General features: G+C 44.2%; 1 protein-coding gene across 1 annotated transcript in view; it reads right to left on the reverse strand.

Annotated features, from left to right (window-relative positions):
• cspg4 (chondroitin sulfate proteoglycan 4) overlaps window positions 1-17,949 on the reverse strand; it is a 101,198-nt gene that overhangs the window by 42,356 nt on the left and 40,893 nt on the right. The window contains exon 2 of the mRNA XM_080762589.1: window positions 2,876-3,039. Coding sequence (XP_080618715.1) covers window positions 2,876-3,039 — 164 coding nt within the window. The remainder of the gene's footprint in view (window positions 1-2,875; window positions 3,040-17,949) is intronic.

The raw sequence follows: 17,949 nt of genomic DNA on the forward strand, positions 1-17,949 counted from the left end.
TATTTTCATTAACTTCTTTTCCACAACAATATTTTCCTAGTTGTTCATGTGCATTGAACTGGCATGTCTGCTCAAAAAGCGGCCTCTGCAACATCAAGGCTACCACCACCCTGTTCTGTGTTCATATATCATCCACGCTCTTCAAGACTGTGGGAACAGCATTCGTTTAAGATGAATGTATACTTTGAAATGTCAGATGAAAGTGTCTCTTAAAAAAGGAATGTACTCTATGACTAATAATTTAATAATGCATCATTTTTCATGAGATCATACATTATGCTTCCCTGCACTTAGATCAAAGTAGAAACAAAGGAACAAGGTCATGAAGTCCATACTTTCTCCTCATATGTATGAGACCTTGCTTAATTATCAATGTAGACGCTGACGCATTTCCCCTTTTTTTTTACAACAGCACATACAGTGTGATGCAAATTCTCCCCCTCACTGCTCTCAGACGTTGTGAAACAATTACTTATTGAATTAAAACGTCACAGTCCTCGTTCCATTCAGGCAGAAGACAGCGAAGACACCACAGCAAAGCAATTTAGCACATCTTCAGAAGGACACCTAAATGGGATCTGTCACATGCAGATACTGTAAGAGTGCTCAAATGTTTGACGTGATGAATAATACAATCAATCACAATGAAGACACACACACCCCTCCCTATAGCCCAACATCTGTTGTACTGCTTATTTAGGATGTCTGGTACTGTAGGCAGTGGTGAAAAGTATATATACATTGACTCAAGTACTGTTACTTAAGTAACATTTTGAGATACTTTTACTTTACTGGATAATTTCCAATTTCCAATACTTTTAACTCTACTCCATATATCTCAGATCCAAATACTTTTTCTCCACTACATTTATTTGAAAACTTTAGTTACTTGTTATTTTGTAAATTTTGATTTGTATTACAAAACATACATTAGCCACTTCATTTAGGCCATTTGAAAATAGCCGATCTACAAGCTCAAAATGCATTGTGATGCGACGCATTGTGAGCTTGTAGATCTGCTGATTTTCAAAAGATTTGTATACATTTGAAAACTTGCATAATACTGAATAATGGTTACTTTTACTTTTGTACTTTAAGTATATTTTGATACCAATACTTTTGTACTAGTGTATTTCTACATTGGGGTATTGATACTTTTACTTAAGTAAAACATACGAGTACTTTTTCCACCACTGCATCAAGAGGTGTTTTCCTGTGTTTGGTCTGGATAAATGAAAAGAGATTTACAATAGCTGCTGTCTGAGCTCCATTCCATTAGAAATGTGGGATATACCCCCCCCCCCCCCCCCACGCACGCACGCACACACACACACACACACCCTTTTTTAAAGGAGAGACACTAAAACTCCCCTCAGTCCCCACAGTTATATTTCATATCTGATGTATGTGAAACAACAGTGAAGAACAAATCAATGGAGTTTACAGTATAAGACAGCTTTTTCATCATGCTAGTCTGCCATTGATTCACCCTATACATTTTCTACCACTTTGAATATTTTAAAGCATGTGACATGATAAATATACACTGTTGTATATATCATTTTCTGGAACACTCATGACACGCTCCATATATGGCCAGTACAGAATTCATTCCATATGCTGATCTGACCCCCCATGCGCAGCAGTTTGCTGTCACCCAGGCGGATGCGTGCACCAAATGGGGAAACTCATTTGCTATACTGTACCGGCCCAAATACCCCATGCGGCGCACGTGGAGCTGCTTTTCCATGTAAAATAATACAGGCTAATTATGCCACAGTATCAGACTTTCCCACCCGAGTAGATTGAGGAGGTATTTTCTTTACGCTAATAGCCTCTGCTAGTAATTAACTTCAGTCACAAGAGGATTACTGTATAACACACTTCCATGAGATGACAGTTTAAAACTGTTGCAAATGTTAATGTTATATGGTCTGCAGTGAATGATTTTGTTGTATTGAAGCTATACATTAGTATCTTACGGCCGCTACTGTACATATGTTCATGTACAACTGTTTTATGAGCATGGGAAAATTTGTTGAAAAAAAGTGTTTTTTTATGTTGCTCAGAGACTAGACCATAATACTGCCCGAGGCTTAAATTTGTAAGAGTTACAGGGAAAGTGCTTCACAGGAAAGTGATTATGTCTGTTTATTGCTGAAGTGCACATCTAACTATCTATTATTGATAGACATAACATGGCATGATTGAATCGACTTATCAGTGCCTCCATGGACTACTTTCTCAGTTTTAAGCTGCCTGCTTTTGAAATTGGTTTCTGTTAATGTGTTTGCTTCCATTAACGTGTGTTTTTTTTTTTTTTTTTTTAGCTATTTTGTGATTTATCATCTTTTCAACTCTCTCTGAACGGACTGGAAAGCACTTTGGATTTAAAACCGTATCACTGCCACCTGGTGGACGCAAGTGCCAACGCTTGACTGCTGACCCGGATCTACTTGGTTTTAGTGTGATGCGCGTCCGGTTTTAGATGCTAAATAATTAGCGTCAGTGGCAGGCTAGCGAGCTAAAATGAGGCCATCCTTGCTCTAGAAAGCGACAATGTTCCAATCGGGATCACCGGACAATCAGAAAGACCTCAGAACATTGTGCGTTTTGTCAAAACCATGGAGAGCGCCAGAGCGGTTGTTGTGTTGGGAAATTACGGGAACTTGCCCGTAAACCTCAAGTTTAGTGGGCATATACATGCATGTAATATACGGTAATATACAGGTGTGATGGTACAATTCGGGTTTACGGGAGTTTGTTGGAAAGATTAACGGGAGTTTCCTGTAATATACACATCCGTATTCCAAGCTTTTTGCGCAGTGACATTGTAATGCGGAACGTTCCACAGGCTGTGTAGTTTTCTACTGACCTGTAACTTCCCATTTTGGAGTTCCAGAAACAGGTAGTCTTCCATGCCGGCAGCCAATAGGAGCAGTCCGCTCCGTCGGCTGGTCTTAAACTGCACGGACAGCTGGAAGGTGGAGACATCTTGGACGGACTGTATTCTGCAGTAGCTGTCTCCGAAGTAGGACACTGTAAAAGAGAAGAGCAAGAAGAGGTTGAAGAATAGCAGCAACACAACAAAATGACTGGATGTTGAAACCAGTCTGATCCGTCATGATCAGATCAGATTTTCCCCTAACTTTAGCCACAAGAGCATTATTGTGCAACTTAGTGCCGATATAGTAATTGACATAACGTGAATTTAAAGAGTTAATAATGTACCGGTATTAAAGATTCACAGAGAAAGATGAGATGGACACATCCACCCTCACACGCATTCACTCACACAAACACAGACAATGTACACAGACCTAGTACATTGCCTTCCAATTCAAACCTTGCATTTGTCAGCAAAGCAAACTGTAATGTTGTTGATTTGCATATTTGCATACTGTCTGCCACCACACAATAACTTTGTGTTTGTGTTGTAGAAGTATGCTGAACTAAATATTTGTTTGTATTTGTCGAATCCATCTCTCACAACCACAGACACTCAGCAGTCAGCTAGTTCTAACTGTGCTGAAACAGCCAAAAAAGGGGAAATAAAAGACATCTGCTTTGTCTTCAGCCTAATTCATGCTGAAACCACAGCCAACTCGATGGGATTCTCATGTATATAAGACTGAAGAAACCCATTAGACATGGCCGTTCCCTGCACTCTCACGTTAAAGAGGGAAACTTAGCTCGAGCTTTGCCTGCTGCATTTATCAGTCCTCCTCCAGCTGCCTGTTCCTGAAGAGGAGCTCTCCTCGCCTCAAAAGGGATTCTCTCACAGAGACATCAGTCATTAGCCCTCCAGAGGCATCTCGTATAGGCCTGGGAGGATTTCCCAGGCTCAGCTGAGCCGGGATCCGTTTTGACCATATGCAAATTCAGCCACCTGTCTGCCTGCCTGCCTGCTCTCCGGAGCTGCCCCCTCCTTCTTAAAAACATGTAAATCCTTTCAGGAGGAAGTTGATTTGCCATGCGCACACACGTGCATGCACGCACACGCACACACACACACACACACACACACACACACACACACACACACACACACACACACACACACACACACACACACACACACACACACACACACACACACACCAGAGCTCACGCTTCAAAATTAAATTGGAAGACCTCCAGGACCTTGGCCACGATACTGGCCAAGAGAGACAGATGTAGGAGGATGGGGGCTTTCCGCCCAGCCAGGCCGCCACCCCACTTGCCCTCGCAAGGGCGAGAGTTAAAGCCATGGGGATTTAAGTGAAGATGGGAGAAGGAGGAAGACACTTGAGCCACATGATGGTGGACGGCACTACACGGGTTTTAGTGCCGGCGGAAAGAGAGGCGTCGCTCTGTCCCATTTAGAACATTCCAGTAAGGTCGCACAAGGCCGAAATGTTCCCCGCAGCACCAACATACTATATACAGTTGCAGCCAGAAGTGGCAAGGACATAAGCACACAAGTCACTACAAGTCGTCTGATATTATCCAACTCCATTGGTCTAACAATGCAGTCATTTGCATGCACGCAGCTATAAAATGATGAAGCATTCCCTCCCTCCACACTGTGTGTGTGTGTGTGTGTGTGTGTGTGTGTGTGTGTGTGTGTGTGTGTGCGCGCGCGTGCATGTGCGCGCGCGCGTGTGTGTGTGTGTTTGTGTCTTTAAAAGGGCATCCTCCTCAGTGTTAAAACAGAGTGTAAGAGAGTGTCAGTGTGTGTTGTGTGTGTCTATGTTTCAAAAGGGCATCCAGGCAGCATCTGTGTTTTGTCCCTCCTGAAGCCTCATACTGCCATGCTTCATGATCTCCGCCCTGCAGAGACGGCATGGTGCCCTGTAGAGACGGCATGGTGCCCTGTAGTCCTGTACCGCTGTGTCCTTCATGATCTCCGCCCTGCAGAGACGGCATGGTGCCCTGCAGAGACGGCATGGTGCCCTGTAGAGACGTCATGGTGCCCTGTAGAGACGGCATGGTGCCCTGTAGAGACGGCATGGTGCCCTGCAGAGACGGCATGGTGCCCTGCAGAGACGGCATGGTGCCCTGTAGAGACGGCATGGTGCCCTGTAGAGACGGCATGGTGCCCTGCAGAGACGGCATGGTGCCCTGCAGAGACGGCATGGTGCCCTGCAGAGACGGCATGGTGCCCTGTAGAGACGGCATGGTGCCCTGTAGAGACGGCATGGTGCCCTGCAGAGACGGCATGGTGCCCTGTAGAGACGGCATGGTGCCCTGTAGAGACGGCATGGTGCCCTGCAGAGACGGCATGGTGCCCTGTAGAGACGGCATGGTGCCCTGTAGTCCTGTACCGCTGTGTCCCGCAAATGAACCCTCCCTACTGTACCTCCGCATCACGCCCACATCTGCAACAAACAACTCACGCGCCGGGCAGCAAAAAAAGTGAAGTGAAAACACGGCCGTTTAGATGTCAGCAAAGGACGAGCAAGCGGCAAAGCCTTTATCATTCCGCCCATGCTTTTGTGATTATACTAAGAGGCATTTTCCTGCATGCCTGCTCGCCTTCGTTTCCAAGGCTGTTTCTGTCATGAGCAAAGTCAGTGATGTACAGCACTCAGCTGTACAGAGTACATACGTACACACGCACACGCACACACACACACACACACACACACACACACACACACACACACACACACACACACACAGAGTCGGCTCCAGCTCCACTCTTCTCTCCTCCGGGTCAAACAGCCATGCTGTGGGTGACAACCTTTCATTGTCTGAACGATATGGACGATTAACTTTGCTGTTCTCACATGTCTGATGACACGTGGTGCATAATTCAATAGCTATGAACATCATAACTTCTAACTTAGCCACTGTGAGCAACATAGCATGAATAGAAATTCATCCTGAAATGCATAAAGAAAGCCCCACTGGAGTGTCTCGTATCAAACCGGTGTGGGGAGATCAGAGGGACAACGCAGCCGTTGTCTTGTATTATTGAATTAAATGATGGTGCGGTTGCACATTACACTGTGAAATCCTCAACGTGTAACTTAACTCTGGGAGTGTACAAATGGAACCAAATGGATGGCAAGGGTTCCATTTGTATACATTCCCAGAATTCCAAATGGATCAAATGAACACTAAGGATTTCCCTGTGTGTCAACATCTGAATGCTCCGCCAAAGACATCTGGGCAGAATGAGAACTCAAGTTACTGTACACTTACTGTACCGTCCAGAGTGTTCTGGGTATAGGATTAGGTTCAATAAGGAGGCCTCCCAAATACCACGCTATAGCACTAATTGCACAGGAACCTCCGAGCCCGAAACTCAACGAGTACAAACATAAAGTGAGAGACAATAGAAGGATCTATTCTTAATGGCAATTTCATTAACAAAGGAACTTCGCAATGAACTTCATGGCACTTAAGCTGCCCGGCTTTTGTTGGATTGTTCACCGAGTTTGGGGGGTGGGGGGGAGTGGGGGTGTAAAACTGCTGATGGGAAGCAGCAACACCAATACGATTCTGCCTGGGGGATTTTCTGCCTCGAATTGAGCTTCTCTGCCTTCCCAGCACATGCCTGCAGCAAGGACGGAGGAGGTAGTTATTTGTAATGAGATACAGGGTCTTGCTCTCTCGGTCTACCTGGAGCTTGGATTCATTAGTGGGCAGGCTAAGCTGCGCGCTAAGCTGTGAATACATGAGCTGAAAAGGGGGGGGGGAGAGAAAAAGGAAAAAGGATGATCTTGCTTAGTGCAAAATGTCTCCCCGATTTCACCGTCCATTTGCGTTTCATCTTTCTCTGTGGGTCATGGACACGGACGCTGAGGTTTAATCTGCGTCGGTGGGATCTCACGTTCAGTTACACAAGCTGAGAATCACACCGAGATGACGAAAGAAACAGAATTATTTTACTTTGTGAGTTGGGTGAACGGACTATGCATTGGTCTTAGTGACACTGGAACAGACACGCACGCACGTGCGCACACACAGACACACAGACACACACAGTATAATAGAGGAACGGCAGGACCTCACAGAAGGAGCACAAAGGCAACAGAAGAGCTTTTCGAAGAGCTAATTTCTCTTGGTGACATACATTGGTGCAGAGAGGTACAGGCTGCTGCTTGTACACAACTTTACGATTCACACACACAGTCAGAGGTACAACAAGTGTTCACAGAGCATCTTTGAAGGACAAAACCATAACCTTATCCCGACGGCATCAGTGTGATCTGTTATGACATACTGGGTTTAGGGACAAAGGACCTTCAGGACAGTGCAGTATAAAACACTATAGTCTTTCACCTTAAAGGACTAGTTCACCCAAAAAAACTACATACCCAATGAAGCCTTGAATTCATGGAGATTTTTTTGTGGCATTCCTAAGCCAATAATTTGATACTTAAGTCTCCTACTGGCCGTCGACCCGGTTATCAAATTATTGTCTAAAAATAACTACAGTATGCATCAGCCGACATAGCTTCATTCACAAGCCTTGCATGATGACATTCAAATCGTACACCCAACAATACCCCAACAGCTATAATTTCCTTTAAATGAGCTCTTCCAATGTTCAAGATAGCTTTAACCACTGAAACCCGCCTAAATACTTTGGTGACTGATGAGTCCCCCGGCCCGGGGGTGTCTTTCTGGCCCCCTCCTTTTCCCCTCCAACCCAAATATTTTGATTAGGGATGTGCCGATAGACTTTCTTTGTTTCCAATCCGATCCCGATACCACAGTTTCTGTGTTACCGGTACCGAATACAGATACCAGAGAATAACATAGAATAATAAATGCAGAATATAGGGGGACACCTAGGGATCACATGGTTAAGCTAAGCTTAAAGCTAAGATAAGAGAGAGCGAGCAGCTGACCTGCCATTTAAATAAGGCTTCCTTATTTCTAAGAAAAATATGGAAGGTGCAGAAAAAATATCACTATATAAGTAGTATTTTTGTATATTAACAACCTGTACAATATACTGTACATGAGCTGTTTGTGTGTCCCTCATTGAACTGATAAGGGACATGACTTTTAGTTTCCAAATACGATTCCTTATTTCAAGGGACAGTTGGCAACCCCAGCAGCTCCAGACTCCCACTGCAGAGGTAAATAAATAACATGCAGCATTTATCAATTTTTTAAGAGCTTGGGGTATTGCCTTCTGCAAATCCTGCACTATAATCCCTTGCTTTCTATAGCTTGTCGTGACCCATGTTTACCGAGGATACACCAACACACAGCTATTGCTAAGGGCATGTCCTATGAGGCAATAAATTATTCGTCTCGCATATTAAATCCACGCATACATGGGGTATGCCTATGAGCAAGACACTGCCTTGCACATACATATTAAAGTAAGCTTCTCGGTGCACCGGATCAGAGAACCAAATTAATGTGATACTGGTGTGATGGCAGTCTGGTGACAGGGAGGGGAGATAGGGGAGTCTGCAGCAAGAGGCGAGCATCAGTACCTGTCAGTTATTGTTGTCTCTATTCCCACTGGGCCTAGCATTGCTGCCCACCGGCTATGTCCAGCTGCGTGTGTGTGTGTGTGTGCGTTTCACTGTAGTCGCTATAGCTTATGTATTGATCCAGTAGGATTTCGTGTGTGCGGCCGTGTGTGCATGTTTCTCTGTGTGTGTCTGTTTATCCCAGTGTGCTCAATTGATCTGACTTACAGTCTCTGTTGTCTTTAGTGCCTGTTCCCCCCCTTCCACTGTCCTTCTCTCCTCTCATCTCCTCCCTTCCCCTCTCTCTCTCTCTCTCTCTCCCCCTTCTTCATGCTCCCTCTGTCACACTGGTTTATTGTGCGTCTTTCGAGGAAGAACGCTGGTCGTCGTCCAGTGCAGATGGCCATAATTTGATGACTGGCTGAGCTTGTATTTATAACGCTTGCAGGAAACTTAAGTCTCCATCTCCCCCCAAAAGGACCGAATGAATTCCTCCCTTGTCAGTGGCCCCCAGCCCCCCAGCCCCCCACCCCTCCAAGCTGTCTTTTGGTCTCTATCAAGCAACACATGTCCGGAAAAGCTATAGGGAGAGAGGAGATCAGGAGAGATGGAGATTGAGAGAGCAACCGCAGAAGGAGAGGCCAAGAGATCTGGAGAGGCTGGGGTGAATTTGCTGTCCTGTGACTCTATCTGATGCATACGTGCATCCATCTCTGTCTTTTTCTCTGCATGCGTGCGTGCGTGAGAGCATGCATGTGTGTCTTGTGTCTGTCTGTGTGTGTGTGTGTTCTGTTGCCATGGTAACAGTTGGCCTAGTAGCCAAACAAACTATGAAGATCCTGGTTGAGCCTCGGTCTGCTTGACTATAAATAGTGTGGTTATGTTGGTCATTTGTTTCCCCTTGCTGGACAGTGCCTTCTACACAGCAGTGGCATAATGACTTCTGGATGTAATTATGTGAGGGATAGGGTGCTGCTATCCAGAGATAGAATTGGAGAGCTGTTTAGAGGCATAATAATGACATTTACCGTATGGCAACACAGTAATTACTGTGACAAGCAATTATATCTCCTTCTCCTGGGTTATGAATGAGCAGAAACAAGGGTCAATGGCAATTCTGTATGTAATAGAAATTGGGGTCTGCAGCCGTGAAGGTTCCTGCAGCGTGGGACATGGAATATTGATGCAGTTACAGTACAGTTATAGTTAGCCTGCTGTGACAAAGATTGTAATACAGTAGTTAAATGTAGACACTATAGAGTGTCGAAGTCCCGCCCCCTCGAGATTATAGAAATATTGACAGCCAAGAAAAATCCATCAGAAAGGCGTCTGGAACACTCGCCCTCGGAAAGTTGACGAATTATTACGTATACGAGACGATTTAGCCATGGTTCACATGGCGCTCGTCTGTCATGGCGGAACTTCAACCTGTTTTATGCACTTTTCCCATTTAGAACGTTAACGTCTACATACAGTACATGTTCAGATTTCAAATATAAAGTGCTCGCCCCAGAGCCACGGATGTAAAAGTACCCGTGTCTTCCGCATTGTTCAATAAAAAGAGTTTTATTTTATCAGAGTTATAATGCACCAACCGATAGGGGCGCATAGTTGAAAGAGCATGGCCAGAAACTGATTAAACATCGCTTTTTATTGAACAATACGGAAGATACCGGTACTTATTCCTGCCCTAGCAGACTTGTAACATCCATGGCCCTGGGGTGAGCACTTTAGATTTGTAATCGGAACTGGGACTGTAAATGGAGAATGTGCGTAAAACACTTCAGTCCAGGCCAGAGCTCACAGCGCGTTGCGAGTTTTTAGGTTTTTAGTTTATGCTGGGGACCTGGGGTTCAAGTGGTTTATAGTCAGAGTATCCTTATCTCTTTATACTTTATTGCATGCGTCAAGTTGCACAAGCATTAACCACCACTGAAATCGGACATCAATCTCCCTCCATGTTACAAAACATTGTGTTACCGCGGCACAGTGTTTACTCGCCTGGTAGAGACACTCTATAAATATGATCAATTAAACTTAACGTAATATCAAAAACCAACGGACATTAAGTCATCAATAATGTTTATAGAACACATTGTAGTGAATTCTAAGTAGTTTAGAGACAGTTGGAACTGGGCACGGAGCCATCGTTGTGCGGTCGAAACCGGTAGCCTACTTGGAATTCACTAAAACATGTTCTATAAAAATCAGATGATTAAAGGCGTTTTACATTTTATATATTATGTTAAGTTTCAGTGATCATATAGAAAAGTGTCTCTTACCATGCCACGCTGCCACTCAAGTGACTACTGGCCAATCACAGCGCATCTTTTCCTGGACTTATCAGACCCAAACATGCGCTCTGTGATGCACACTCATGCTTCCGCGGTGCTTCGCAAGGAATCTCGGGAATTTTTTGCCCTCCCTTGAGCACATACGCTCCACAGCCGAAAGGGGCGTCTACCTTTATATGTCTATGACTGTAGCTGTAGGTATAGGTGACACAATGTCAGCCAATCAGGAGAGACCCATTTTGTTCCAGTTCCAATTGTGTCACTTCCAATTTCACATCCTGACCTGAAAATGCTTTTTTCTGTTTAAAAGAGCTGGAAAGACGAGACTCCTGTTACAGAACAAGATACTCAATTATTATAAAAATCAATTACCCTACCTTTAAGTGTATGTATATAGTAGTGAATGGCCCTGGTCTATGAGAGTACGTGCAGTGACAAATACCCCCCCACGCTTCCCTCCTCATCTTTGACAGTGTCTGACACCTGTAGCCTACTAAAGACGACTAAAATATTTTATTATTCCGTTTTGGTCATAATATGTATAATATTGTCATAATGTCATTGCAGTAAAACTAAATTAATATGTCAACAAGGCAGCTGTGTGTCTTTTTTGCATCGTCCAGTAATGATCCACAGAAACATTGTTAGCAATGGCGGAAAAACAAAGTTGTGTATAGTTCTCGAGGCAAATATCCAGTCCAGTGAATAGATGGATATCTGTAGCCTACTAACAAGTTTCATAGCATAGAAGTTTTAACTTTTTAAGCTGTTTAACATTTTGACCATAAATTATAGCACCCCCCATCAGGTACTTTGGGGTCATAATAGCTGCGTGAATAATTTGCACACAACTTCCTGATGATAACGCCACGTCTGTAGCATTTATCAGCTCTTCAGGCTTGAACCCTAATTGCTGTCAACGAGGAAATTAAGTGTGGACCAAAAGGTATTCCCACCTCAATTTGGGGAGGGAGTTGGCTGAGAACACGGCATGTGCTGCTGGCACGCGTCACTCTTATTGGTACGCAGCCGCATTAAACTGAAAGTATAGATTACCACCTGGTCTTTAATCAAACACAATCTTTGACAAACATTGTTTTTGACACCCTGTTTAGCCCATGGCTGCCTCAGCCCTGGCTGCAGATGAGGACTGGCCCTTAGTTGGATAACCAGAGCATTCAACAGCGAAATCCCAGGAAATAATCTGCAATATATTTACTGTACTTTTGATGTATCTGTAGACAGCTTATGTCTCCCAAAAAACACACACACAACACACACACACACACACACACACACACACACACAAACAAAGTCAAAGTCATACGATTTGTCACACACGTTACCGCAGTGAAATTTGTTCTCCGCATTTGACCCATCTCTTGGAGCGGTGAGCCGCAGCCAAGGAGCGGTGAGCTGCAGCGTGCGCCGCGCTCGGGAATCATTTGATTAGTAGATTTGACCCCCCAATCCAACCCTTGATGCTGAGTGCCAAGCAGGGAGGCAATGGCATTGGGTCCCATTTTTACAGTCTTTGGTATGACCCGGCCGGGGATCAAACCCCGACCTCCCAGTTTCAGGGCGGACACTCTAACCACAAGCCCACTGAGGTGGTCACACACACACAGCCTTCATCTCCTGGTGTCACTATGGAACAAATGTCATATTTGTAACTAGTTAAGCTATCTTGACCATTAAAATTCTTGGATGATGGACAAATGTCTGCACAACCAATTTCATTCAAGGGCTAGCTAGCTAAGGGAATTACAGATCCTGGACAAGAGACATCACTTTCTTGCCAGACTGCAATGCACTATAATAAACCTGAATTGAAATTAAATTTGAATTGAATTTATGAAAACATGTAGTCTGACTCTGACTGACTAACGTATTTGTTCGCTGTCTCAACTGTGAATATTTCATCTAACCACTTTAATTCTGGAATCCCTATTTTGGACATGTCATATTAGGCCAGTATTTTCTAAGGCTTTTAACAATTGTCAGCATTTAATAGAAAATAGACGATCATGTTGTGAGCTTGAAGATCGGACATTTCTGACAAAATTGAGTAAATGTTTTAATTTTTTTTAAATAGGGCTTAAGTGGTTCATGAATTGAATTTGTTTCTTGAATATCCGCCTTGTTGTGAGCATGTTTTTCAGCTGTAGGCAGCTTATTGAACTTGATCTTATTATAATCTTGATGTCCAATGTCGTTCACATTAAAAACCAAAGCGTTTCTGTGACTCTGTATGTTTCCAAGGTTCAATCAAATTCACTTTGTAATAGCCTACTGCTGAAGAAGTGATAACCATTCTCGAGGCTCTAACAGCTTCACCAGTCAATGTTTGATTGGCCAAGCCGTTTTACCTGTCCTGTAGACTGCAGTACTAGTGTTAACTGAGATTAATGAATGTGTGACCAAACTGTAAGGCCTCTCTCAGCTCACTGGGACTTCATTTGTATTCAGTAGATTCCCCTTTCCTTCTAATCACAGCTACACTCAGGGTGTGTCATCCAGCCGCTAATCACAGCATATACTGGCGGCAGTTAAAAGAAGAATATGTAGGCCTACTGCTGTACAAAACCACCAAGCAAAAAACAAAGTAGTGAACTATCACTTTTAAATAGTAACCCTAACCCTGTCAGTCAAGTGACTACTGACTACATACATAGAGAACATAAGAGCAGTCAATGTGATGAAAAACAGTACTTTGAGGAACCTACTGTATGGTGGGTTGAACCTCAGTATCCATTAAAACCTAAAGAAGAAGCCTGACATGATCCTGCCCACAAATGTGGTATACATTTATGACCAGTGGTTAGATGTTAGATGGATCTTGGAATCTTGTCTGTATTTTGGTCCATTTGAATTGTGTTCTTCAAGAAGCGTAAGTGGGGCACCATAGCATGACACAGGCAAAGCGTTGTGGTATATAGTGGAAAGTATGTTATGCACTGTAGTCACATTGTTTTGGGGTCCATATTTTTGTCCGTATCTAAAACCTTCTCAGGACTTGAAAAGGCTGCTGGTGCCTGGTAGTATAGTTGGATGAGTTGAATTATAAGTTGTTGCATTAAAACAACTTAGACCCTATAAGTCATTGACCTGTCTTTATGCCTAGAATGCCTATAGAATAGGGACACTTGGGTTTATCTGGCTAAGCTAAATTTCTTGTCCCTCGCACGATGGTTCCACTTGTGGAAAACAAAAAGAAAGATATTTAAGCTAAAAAGCCAGCTAGTTGTTAGCTTGAAAATCTAGTCCTTCTTTGGCAAGCGACCGTGCAAAAGGAGAATACATTTGGCATGATCCCTTGTGCATTCCTTGTAGGCCTATGCCTGTGTTTTGTTTCTCTGTTCTTTCAGAGGGCCGTCTGCACAACTTCCACAACACGTAGTGTGCGACTGCGCGGACGTGAAGCTGCCACGCAGACACGGGCCTTCATAAACAGTCCCTCTGTGAATACAAGGGGGCCCTGCATAGGAAACGACCACTATACAAGCCCTCACATGCTGCTATTAAACGATGTGCAAGGGGTGCAAACCGCCATGCATTGGCTTTAGCATAGCGCTGCTTGTTTTAAAGTCCACCCCGGGGACTCTCACCGCCACTGTCTTTATAGAGGAACTGTTTTCCTTTGACATCATGACATCATTATTTCTGTTTTTCTTTTCACAGTCCGCACTCTGCCTGCCTCCTCCATCCATCCACAACACCCTGCGTGTGCTTTTGAATGTCGCCAAAGCTGAGGGAAGCGAAAGTGGCACGATACAATACACACAACTGAATGCGCGCACGCACGTGCGCAGTGCGCACACACACACACACACACACACACACACACACACACACACACACACACACACACACACACACACACACACACACACACACACACACACACACACACACACACACACACACACACACACACACACACACACACACACACACACACACACACACACACAAACAGGAGTCCAGTATAGTGGCCTAGCAGGGGGCTGCCTTCCACAGGCAATAATTAAAACGTTTCAGCTCTGTGTGCAACCGAAAGGTGGAGGTGGTTGGGGGGGGGGGGGCGCGTAAAATTATGACCTTCCCTGTAAAAGAAAAAGAAGAGTGTGGTGTAAGTCCAGCTGTGAAAATGGAGCTGTGAAGAAAAGGGTGCGAGGGAAGGAGAGCGAGAGCATGGAAAAGAGGTAAAAGGAAAGAAAGGACCTCTGTTGTCTGAGAGTTGAGGTTTCGCTTGATGAGAGAGAGAGGAGGACTGAAAGAAAGAGCTGCCTGGCTTCCATTCAGGGCACAAAGGAAAGGAAAACCTCGCCATTTTCTGGGGAGGAAATACAAATGTTTTGCAGCAGATTTATTAAATTTCAATGGGGGTTTGTGGAACGCGCGGGCTTATGTATACTGTTGTTGAGGTTTCCAAGGACGTTTCAATGTCACAGGGTGGCCATGTTTTCCTCTTCTGCTAACATTTCATCTTGTTTCAACGTTGGTACCTTACAGTTACATGATGTACAGTGATGCAGGACACTGAAATTCAGTCACAAAAGACGCACAGCAAATACTCCAAATCTAAGGGCTAAGTTGAAATTTGTGTTAAAAAAAGAGAGGATCAGAGCGCCTTGGTGTGTGTGCAAAGAGGCAAGTCTGTCTGACAAACATAAACTATAACGTTTATAGGTTGCAGGCGTGGGGAAGATTGGATTAACATCTCTGTGTCTGAACAGGAAATCAGGCGAGATCAAGAGGAGGTCAAAGGTCAGAGGCGAAGAGGTATAGACCACACAGCATCCAATAACATGCCTAGCCTGGGAAAAAAAAGGTAGGCACTCCCCATTTTCATGTCAGATTTATGTTTTAGAAACTCGGCAGGACAGCACCCCACACACACACACACACGCAGACACACACGCGCATGCATTCACATGGCCTGTACGCAGATGGCTGCCAGTGAAAATACGCTTGTTGGCTGTGCTTCAGATTCATGTTAAATTGACCGAACTGTAACTCACTGTAAAGCACGAACAGGGGAAAACCTTGCTACCGCAAATTAACAGCAACATCACACAATGGGACATTCTCTCCTTTTAAAGGACACGGGAAGCCACATAGGACCTACATTATAATGTCGCCACCCCACAGAGGGATCTGTTTTCCATCAACTTTCATTTCTGCCAAGTGAGCCTCACTTAGCAGGTACTGTAGGCCTACAGTAGCTTTTCTACCTCTTTACCCAGATTACTTTTAGCAAGAGAGGAGATAAGAAGATCAGTCATTAAATCACGGAACACAATTGAGAAGACATTCTATTCAAACTGCATCTGTTCCATCCCGGAAATATTTATAGTTGAGTGAGCCATTTTGCTCCAACTTCAAGGCGCTATCGCAGCCAAAGGGGAAAAAAATCACACCTGTGTGAAGTGAGGGGCACTAATATATTAATGTCTAACTCATGTTGATTAGGTGATGTAATGGTGATGTAAAATAAACGGTGCCAGCACAAACATTAAACGCTATTAACAATAAAGAGACAATATGACGTCGTAAACGACACATTATGACGTAAATTTCCCCTTCATTGTCAATTTGTCAATGCGTTTACTAAACAAACTTTGAACTAAAGACAAACCTGTGTATAGGAGGGAGGGCTAGCGCCCCTCAAATATAATGGTCCTTGCACTGATGATGTCACTCTGCCAATGACATGGTAAAACAAACACAGGCCTCAACTGCAGCATTGTAGTGGCTGCAGGCTCCTGCCACACTTTATGACTGGACCGTACAAAGCTTTCCTCTGTCCACCACCACCTCACCAACGTACGGAGGCTGTCTGCTGCCAATAAGGTCCCGCTAGGGATGTGTATGTGTTGAAATAAGTTCCCCATAACATCAGACGAGTTCCCAATATGTGTACGCATGCCTGCACGCACGCCACACACACACACACACACACACACACACACACACACACACACACACACGCACGCACACACACACGCACACACACACACACACACACACACACACACACACACACACACACATCCAACCCCCCCACCCGCCCCTGTGCTCCCTCCCTGTGCAAAGACACAAAGTAGAATAAGCTTTCATTTGTATGGTATAGATCGACATTTGAAGTGGAATAACATTGGTCAAAGTCAGGCAACTATAGTATGCCACTTATAGAATAGAAACAATTTGCTGCATTATGCTACTGTACCTTCTTGTCCCTGGAGGGGAAACTAGATTATACTGGCTTTGCTCCACACTAGTGTCAGATAATAGCTCCAGGAAATGAGCAGTAGTTAAGCACCAGTAGCGAACTCGCTAGTGTTTACAATAAAAACACTCAAACGGCCGAGTGACAAGGTCTAGTATTCCATCACAACAGCTACTCATTAGCATGTACAATTAGAGCTAATTATTTTAATGTCGGAGGTCTAGGGGTCAGCACACTGAAGTGGGAGACTGCATTATTCTGCTTTTATGCAAACACTGGCTTTGATTAATTTGCTTCATCACGGGGCCTCATTTTCTTACAATAGAGATCATTAAAAAAGCATTTTCAATTGTTCACAATGAGGCTGTACTCATTGCTTTCATGGAAAATACTGAAGTGTGGTAGCACTTTGTTAAGAGGTCACATCATAGCTTTCTATATGCAGACAGACAGACAGACAGACAGACAGACAGACAGACAGACAGACAGACAGACAGAGCCTCCTATATGATTGCGCCCACTGGGCAGCCAGCGCGGACTTGTCTATGGCAGTGCTGGTGATCTGATTGAATGATCCACCTCCAAACAGTCATAATGTATAACATCTCAAGAACAGATTCCGACCGGAAGAGGAGGGCTGAGTGCGGACCAAACGGACCAATTAACATCCTGTTATTCACATTATTGTTTTGCCAATGTGTTCCCACATTGATCATATGTGATAGAATGATGTTGACTCTTACAAAGGCATTCTGTGTGCTCCGTCCACAGCCAGATCAGCTCCAGCAGAGTCCCAGAGAGTCTGCCTAGGCTGCATCCATAAAGCAATAACGCAAGTCAGCTACACTTTTCTCTGACCAAACACGTCTCTCCTCATCTCATTATAGTGTATAGCTTAATTAATACTCCATCGCTCGAGTCTAGGGAATCACTCGCCACTAACCAACGGATCAACGTACTTGTCTCAATGCGACACATAAATGAAGTCTTTACTCTTAAA

The sequence above is a fragment of the Protomyctophum bolini genome, assembly GCF_963924005.1.
Source record: "Protomyctophum bolini genome assembly, chromosome: 4".
NCBI lineage: Eukaryota > Metazoa > Chordata > Actinopteri > Myctophiformes > Myctophidae > Protomyctophum > Protomyctophum bolini.